The 8,391-nt window shown below is 33.6% G+C and overlaps 2 protein-coding genes across 3 annotated transcripts; both read right to left on the bottom strand.

Annotated features, from left to right (window-relative positions):
- Window positions 1–378: 378 nt before the first annotated feature.
- On the bottom strand, window positions 379–4,274 carry LOC148301385 (uncharacterized). Its single transcript, XM_088273293.1, has 3 exons — window positions 4,091–4,274; window positions 3,445–3,967; window positions 379–2,639 (listed from the first exon to the last, which is right to left on the bottom strand). The coding sequence occupies exon 3, from the start codon at window positions 2,307–2,309 to the stop codon at window positions 1,686–1,688; it is 624 nt and encodes a 207-aa protein (XP_088129419.1). The 5' UTR covers window positions 2,310–2,639; window positions 3,445–3,967; window positions 4,091–4,274; the 3' UTR covers window positions 379–1,685.
- A 1,225-nt stretch (window positions 4,275–5,499) lies between these two features.
- Window positions 5,500–8,180, bottom strand: LOC148301384 (uncharacterized). 2 transcript variants are annotated; one of them, XM_088273285.1, is made up of 3 exons: window positions 8,131–8,180; window positions 6,713–7,119; window positions 5,500–6,489 (listed from the first exon to the last, which is right to left on the bottom strand). In XM_088273285.1, exons 2-3 carry the CDS (start codon window positions 7,065–7,067, stop codon window positions 5,546–5,548), a joined length of 1,299 nt encoding a protein of 432 aa, XP_088129411.1. In that variant the 5' UTR covers window positions 7,068–7,119; window positions 8,131–8,180; the 3' UTR covers window positions 5,500–5,545. The 2 variants fall into 2 exon arrangements, with proteins under 2 accessions (XP_088129411.1, XP_088129412.1); XM_088273286.1 differs by having other exon boundaries at window positions 6,713–7,092.
- Window positions 8,181–8,391: the final 211 nt, after the last annotated feature.

Here is an 8,391-nt window from a genome sequence, read left to right as displayed (position 1 = left end):
TGGCGAATGGCAGCCCTGCGCGTTCATCAATCGCACTTCAAGAAATGGCGTTGTTTGTTTTAAATAAATAAAGAATTTTATCTTATCTTTTAATTAAAAAGATAAATAGTTGGATTAGAATTATAACCATCGCTTTTTGATTTGAATCTGATTTTACAATTGTCAATGATTTTTTATTTTATTTTTATTTTGGAGCTTATGCACTACCCGGAATTTTACCGTCCGGCAGTCCGGTTTTTAAAATAAAAGCGACTACGACAGTTTAGCGTGATCGGATTTAACGCATATTTGTTCTTATTTTTTTTTATAGAAAAATATTTGTTTTTTTAATTATTACCACAAATATTTCAATTTCATGCTATTTTTGTGAGCCTAAGCGGCTCATTATTAGAAATACGTAACAAATTGTGGTAGAGTGAGTTAGAATCGAGAAATACTGACTCAAGAGTCCGCGGCGCTAACCACGGGACCACAACCCGATATAACTTTGGGATCATATGGTCTAGAGAACTAACTTTCTGGCCATACAAAAACAGGAGTTTTTTTAAAAACTAGATGTACCTGGCTAAGCGTTGCTTTTGCTCAGTCTGGTTTAATAGAAAACGAAGAAGAAAACGCACTTTCTAATATTTTAGCAGCCGTCAAGAAACACGCTGTCTGCTATGAACAGTGTTTAATATAACGTGTGCTGCTATCGCGTCAAAATTTCAAAGCGAATTCTGTGAAAAGCTTGGGAGATTTAAGATTTAAAACGAAGGAACAATTACATTTCGTAACAAAATATTCATTTTTAAAAATAATTTTATCTAAAAAACGTTAAAACAAAGTTTCTTTATTAAACAACTTGTACAGAAAGTAACAAAGTAATGAGGCACTCGCAGAAATTCACCACAGACGCTCTAAAGCTTAGCAAAAAACAAATAGGGGATCCCAGGACATTGACAGGACACTGCAGACTGAGGAAATACATGACGAAAATTGGACTTTATGACTCCCCAGTATGCAGATTTTGTATAGAGGATAACGAAACGCCAATCCACATTCTCTACAATTGTGACGCAGTCGCTCGCAAACTAAGTCACATCCTTGGAGGACCTCTACTGGACTCCGAGAAGGTGAAGCTCCTACCACCGAGACCAGTAACCGGGTTTCGTCGTAACCGACATCATCTGACTGATCCGATGACCAGTCTGATGATGTCGGTTACGACGGAACCCGGTCTGGTCAAATAAAATTCATGTGGAAAAAAATACGTAGTTGTTGTTTTATTATATTCTATCAAAATCTTGGTTAAAGTTGCGACAAAACGTGACCAATCCTGTGTTAAACCAATACGAAATCATTATATCGCACCAAAACGTAACAGTTTTACTAACTACAATTCCAGATTATTAAAATCATTTGAAATGGAAATGTAACGATTTGAAGGGCCTCCACAAATATAAGTAAGAAATATTATGTTTTGTTTTTATTTGTGAGAATTAGAGTATAAAGTTGTATAAAAAGAACGGTTCAATTGGTTCAGGTTCAGTGCTGCAGAACAGCGTTTATTATTTAATATAATTTTGTACTTAAGTTATACATATTTATATATAAACATATATATATTTTTTTTATTGGACACTGCTCACTAGGTATTTGGAGATACCTGTTCTGAGGTATGTTGTTACTGGCAGCATAATTTTTCACACTGGCTGGTTATCGATACGATGAGTTGACATGTGTTTATTTAATGCGTTATTCCATGAAAATCTCAGATCACAAATTGTGCATGCGAACGGTTTCTCGCCAGTATGAGTAAACATGTGACTTTTTAAATTATTTTTCCTTGAACACACATAATCACAAACTGTGCATGCGAATGGTTTCTCACCCGTGTGAGTGAACATGTGTTTTTTTAAATTTCCCTTCTCCGAGCATTTAAATTCACAAAGTGAGCATGATAACGATTTATCCCCAGTATGAGCTAACATATGTCTCTTCAATGTTGGTCTTTTGGAACACTTATATTCACAATGTGAACATGAGAAAGGTTTCTCGCCAGTATGAGTTAACATGTGCCTATTAAGACTTCCTTTTTGCGAACAACTAAATTGACATATTTTGCAAGAGAAAGGCTTTTCACCAGTGTGAGTAAACATGTGTTTTTTTAAATATCCTTTTTCCGAGCTTTTAAATTCACAAATATAGCATGAGAACGGTTTCTCACCAGTGTGAATAAACATGTGTTTTTTTAAAGCTTCTTTACGCGAACACTTAAACTCACAATTCGAGCAAGACAACGATTTCCCGGAAGTGTGGTGTGACATGTGTATTTTCAAATAACTATATCGAGAACACCTAAATTTACAATCGGTACATGAAAACGAACATATGATATTTTAAAGTTCTTTTATGTGAACATCTGTATTCACAATCCGAACATGAGAAAGGTTTCTCGCTAGTATGAGTTAACATGTGTACTTTTAAATAGCTTTTGATTGAACATCTAAATTCACAATCTGTGCATGAAAACGGTTTCTCACCAGTGTGAGTAAACATGTGTGTCTTTAAATGGGTCATCCGTGAAAATTTTGATTCACATTTTGTGGATGAGAATGATTTCTCACCAGGTATATTTATTCTGGTCCTTTTCAAATCTGAAAAAATAAGAAAAACTTATTTTTATATCATACTAACAGTCAATACAAAACTATATGAAAAAAACGTAATATTCATACATTCTTCATATATATCATGAATCAACTTCATTCCCTTAAATGTAGTAGTAGCGCCCTTGAGACAGTATTTTACGAAAATGGCGCTATATAAATTATCCAAATTTATTATTATTATTATGTATTGGTTTTTTAAATATGTAATTCTGACAAATTTGTAACTCTTAACTAGACTTTGTGGGAAAATTTTAATGTAAGACTTCGAATGGTTCGTAAAACATTAAAACGTTATATATTATAACAATTTAACTAACTAAAAACACCATAACAATTTTTAACACCTTATGATATATCAATCTCTCTAACCCTTATCCACTCCCCATGGTGCATAGGGCACTGCATGATATAAACGCAGTGTTATCTTGATCGTTAACACATGAAGGAAAGGTGATCACCCCTCCGCTTCAGGTACCAGTCCAGGGTAAAATTGAATAAATATCATTGTGAAAAAATCACTAATATTTGTTTAAAACCCCCTGGGAATCGAACCCGGGACCTCCAGAACGGTAGCCGCGCGTGCTGACCATTACACTACGGAGGTGGACAAAATCAATACTGACGTAATATATATATATATATAAATATATATATATATACACAGAATTTCTGATATGTGAAGTTATATTTTTAGAGGTTAACTCGAAAACATGGATTGCGAAGTGACTTTAATGGAGTAATAACGCCAGCAGTGAGAGGGGGAAATGGATCCACTTGCAGACATACTTACTGGACTCATGTTCTAGGTTGTTGGAGTATTCCAAACATTCTTGTTTAATATCGGGGTGGAAAATGTCCATTCGCTCGTAATGTAGCTCAGTACTGGTGCTTGGTTCAGCCTTCTCCAGAATTGAGTGTATCCGCTTCTACATCGCTATTATCTGGTTCTGACTTGATAATTGGAACCTCTGGAAAGATGACCTGTTCGACGGTGGAAAGTGGCTCACTGATGCATACAGCAGACTCCGCCTTATGATTCGTTTGAACTGTGTCGGGTTCCACTAGTTTAGCCTTGATATCAGAAGCTTGTCTGTGGACGTAGTCGATGGGTGCCACATTCGTGCTATGAAGAGTTTTAGTATAAGTTATAGGTGAAAGAGCTTTCGAGTAGATGACCTCCTCCTTTACAGCAGAAACTATCCCACTCTTGCTTCTAGCAGACTCCACTGTTCCCCCAAAATGGATCGTGCCCGGTTCAGTCTTATATGGAAGCGCCATCTTACATTCCATCTACAAACTGTCATTCATTAACTCTGTAAGTATACACAATACCAAACAATCACATTGAACTATCACTAGCAAATAAATGAATTATTTTGAACGCATCTGAAAATATCCAAATTTGAAGGGTTAAATTGACAGCTAGCATTTCTAACCTTTGTAGTCTTCTCCATTCGCAGGAACCACGCGGCTTTACAAAAACGCATTTAACACGGATAAATAAAAGGTTTTCGTAGCATGATAACATATATTTATCGAAAATGTTTTCATTTAATTACATATTAGACACATACAAAGGTACTAAAATACTTTACGAGTTGCATGGGGATAGTCAGAGAGAAATAAGTATACAATAAACCTAGTCAGAGACAACGGCCACCTGTATTTAGTACCTACCTATCGCAGAGTTGCCTTATTTTTATTTACTGTATCACCCCCTTATTCAATTGTCAAAGAATTATTCGTTACCGAACGGTAATCGACAAGATAAAAGTGGGATCAATTACTTCCGAAACAAAATATCATTTGCGTAAGTCATAAGAAATGAGCAAGTGGCGAGATGATAGATAGGATGGAGAAGAAAAACAATGAACTATGTTTTACATTTGTATTAAAAAAGGTTACAACTTAACCAAAGATTTACTAAATCTAGCTTATACTATGATTCTAAGTAAAGCAGATAATTAAAATCTAAAAATTCTATGAAGGTAGGTGAATTAAAATTTAAAACTGTATGAAGGTAGGTAAATTAGAATTGGCAGTGGTCATACTGGTAGTGGCTTGATGGTGCGGGACTGGATTCTGGAAGCTGCTTCGGGTGGGTGGTGTATTTTGTTATTTAATTCTTCTAACCCTTATCCGCACCCAATGATGCATAGGGCACTGCATCGTATAGAAGGAATATTATTTTGATTGCTATACACGAAGGAAAGGTGATCAGCCTCGCGCCTTCAAGTACCAGTCCAGGGTATTAAATAAATATTAAAGTGAAAAAATCGCTTATATTTATTTGACATGGGAATCGAACCCGGGACCTCCAGAACAGTAGCCGAACGTTTAAAATTTTTTTGTATATTTTAGGTAAAAAAGATAAAAATAATATGTAAACGTATGTAAAAAGCACTCCACCGACAAAAATATGTTGATTAGATTTATACATTTTTAAGTAATAAAAAAAAAACAAAAAGTTATTATGATCTGAACGATTGAAAAAGATGAGCTTATAAAGACGTGGATAACTATAGTAAAAAAAACGTTACCTCATCGATTTTGTAGCGTTGAGTCGGGGAGGGGGGGGGGGGGGGGGAGATTTGGAATTTTTGATGATTTTTCGATCATTCATGCAATCATGGATGACATGGCCGAACGATTCGATCTTTTTATATGTACTCACATATCTTATCTAATTGAAAATAGCCATTTTTTCCAAGAAGAGTTTCATTATTGAATAATTTTACAGCTAAAAGAGCAGGACTGTCTAAGCCACATATGATCCCGGGCCAAAGGATATACAGATATACTAGAGGGGCGCAGAAACAAGTACTTTTTAAATAAAAAATAAAAGTACAGGGTTGCCATGTAATAATGTTCATTAGTTTTTCATTCATTTATCACCATTCTTTTTTTACAACATTTTTAAGAGAAGTCTCTTCTTCAGTGCGGGGCATGTTCCTTTCGTCATCGCTACTATCCGGTTCCGCCTTGATTATAGGAACCTCTGGGTAGATAACCTCCTCCTTTACAGAGAAAATTGGTTCACTGTTGCCTAATGCAGACTCTACCTCTTCGCTAGTATGGACAGTTCTCGATTCTTTTGAGCAGGGCTTCTCATCAGTGTGAGTTGAAGTGTGTTTCGTTAAATATTTTTTCCTTGAACATTTATAATTACACTCTGAACAAGAGTAAGGTTTCTCACCAGTGTGCGTTGAGGTGTGTCTCTTTAAATATCTTTTTCCCGAACATTTATAATTACACTCAGAACAAGAGAATGGTTTCTTATCGGTATGAATTAACATGTGATCCTTCAGGTACCCTTTTGCTTTACATTTAAAATCACATTTTGAACAAGAAAAGGGTTTCTTATCAGTGTGAATTGACATGTGACTTTTTAAAAGCACTTTTCGAGAACATTTATAATCACACTGCGAACAAGAGAAGGGTTTCTCACTTGTGTGAGTTGAGATGTGTCTCTTTAAATACCTTTTCCCAGAACATTTATAATCACACTCTGGACAAGAGAATGGTTTCTCTTCAGAATGTATTAACATGTGTTGCTTTAAGTTCCCTTTCGCCTTACATTTATAATCGCACTCTGAACAAGAGAATGGTTTATCACTAGAGTGAGTTAACATGTGAATCTGGAAATTTCCTTTCTGTGAACATTTATAATCACACTTCCAACAAGATAAAGGTTTCTTCCCTTTTTGTACTGACGTATTTCGTGACCCTAGATTCCGTTTCATTGAGCACGATGATGTAATAACCTCAAGACCGTTAGAAAGTAAATGCTTTGTATTCTCGGAACACGTAGATTTGATTTCACTTTTAATTAAATCTGAAAAGAAAAATATTGCATAAAAGTGAAACTATGAAATAAAACAGCGACAATACCACAGTACTGGAACACAAGAATGAGGATCTTGCCTTTAGTTATAAATGGCCAAGTTATTACTGCGGTGCTCCATGAACCATTTGTCCACATGGATGGAATCCGAAAGATATTTTTGAAGCCAGAAAATAATAGAAAAAAGAGACGGAGCTGTCAGAGTACTACTTACTAGATTCAGCTTCAAGTCTGCTCGAGTATTCCGCACATTCTTGTTTAATGTCAAGATGATCAACATCTATTTCAGTGAAAATTCTTCTTTCTTTATAGTGTAGATCAGTACTGGTTCCCGGTACAGCTGACTCCTGGTTCAGGTAATCCCCAGTACGGAGAGCATCATCATCACTCGTCGGGTTATTCTGGATTACAGTCTTTTGGTCTTCTGGCTTTATAATTCTGGAGTACAAGTCGACATTGCACTGTCGCAAATTATAGTAACTCTCAAGAGGCGCCTCTTTCCCACCAGGGTATAGGTGGAGACTATCCTCTTCGGGTTCAACCTTAACATCAGTTAGAGGGAGCTCCATCTGTGTTTCAATCTTCCAGCCGAGTCTTCATGAGAAAAAATATTCATTTGTACTGCAAATAAATTGACATTTTATAGATAAACAAAGCAACATAAGCAGTGCCACCCTTCCCTATCCCGTATACAAGAATATTAACATTTCATAAAATATATCAAATAACCTATCCGCCTAGTTCATTTTCGAATATATATATATATATATATATATATATATATATATATATATATATATATATATATATATATATATATATATATATGTATATATATATATATATATATATATATATATATATATATATATATATATATATATATATATATATATATATATATATATATATATATATATATATATATAAATATATACATATATATATATATATATATAAATATATATATATATATATATATATATATATATATATATATATATATATATATATATATATATATATATATATATATATATATATATATATATATATATATATATATATATATATATATATATATATATATATATATATATATATATATATATATATATATATATATATATATATATATATATATATATATATATATATATATATATATATATATATATATATATATATATATATATATATATATATATATATATATATATATATATATATATATATATATATATACACGGGATTTGACCGTCCGGCAGTCCGGTTTTGAAAAATGAAAATGAATATGACAGTTTAGAGTTAGCGAATTTACGCGCAACGTGTTCACGCACCGATTAAGAGCACCGATCCGAAGAAATATGGACGAAAGCACAAGCCAATCATCGTTTTAAAACGGTAACTGACGTGCCGGACGGTAAAATTCCGTGTAATTCCGGGTAGTGGACAAAATTCTATGGTTTCAACTTTGACAGCTATTACCGCGATAATGATTTCTTGTTAATAAGGGCGAAAAATTTAGTTGTAACAAGAACGCATATCTTATGCCAAACAAAAGTTCCATTGAATAAAATATATAATTATTGCTATTTTTTTCATGACACTGATAATAATTGAAATAATTACCAGCGCGGAGGACGTACGTAGACACTGGAGTGAAGAGATAGGACATAGACAATCATATTTAACCATACCCACACCACAGACTATACTAAGTACCTAACGATGAATATGAATGACTGTGAATTTGATGACATTATTGATTTTCATTCATCAATTACATGAAATTATACTTCAACAGGACGCTACTTGTGTAGTGATATGAAAAAAAAATTTTTTTTGGCGTATTGCGGGTATGTCATATACTACATAAGTATAATATAATAT

This window comes from Brachycentrus maculatus, unplaced genomic scaffold (genome assembly GCF_059751285.1).
Source record: "Brachycentrus maculatus isolate JH-2025_06_01 unplaced genomic scaffold, ASM5975128v1 h1tg000566l, whole genome shotgun sequence".
Lineage (NCBI taxonomy): Eukaryota > Metazoa > Arthropoda > Insecta > Trichoptera > Brachycentridae > Brachycentrus > Brachycentrus maculatus.
This window is presented reverse-complemented; position numbering and strand designations above follow the sequence as displayed.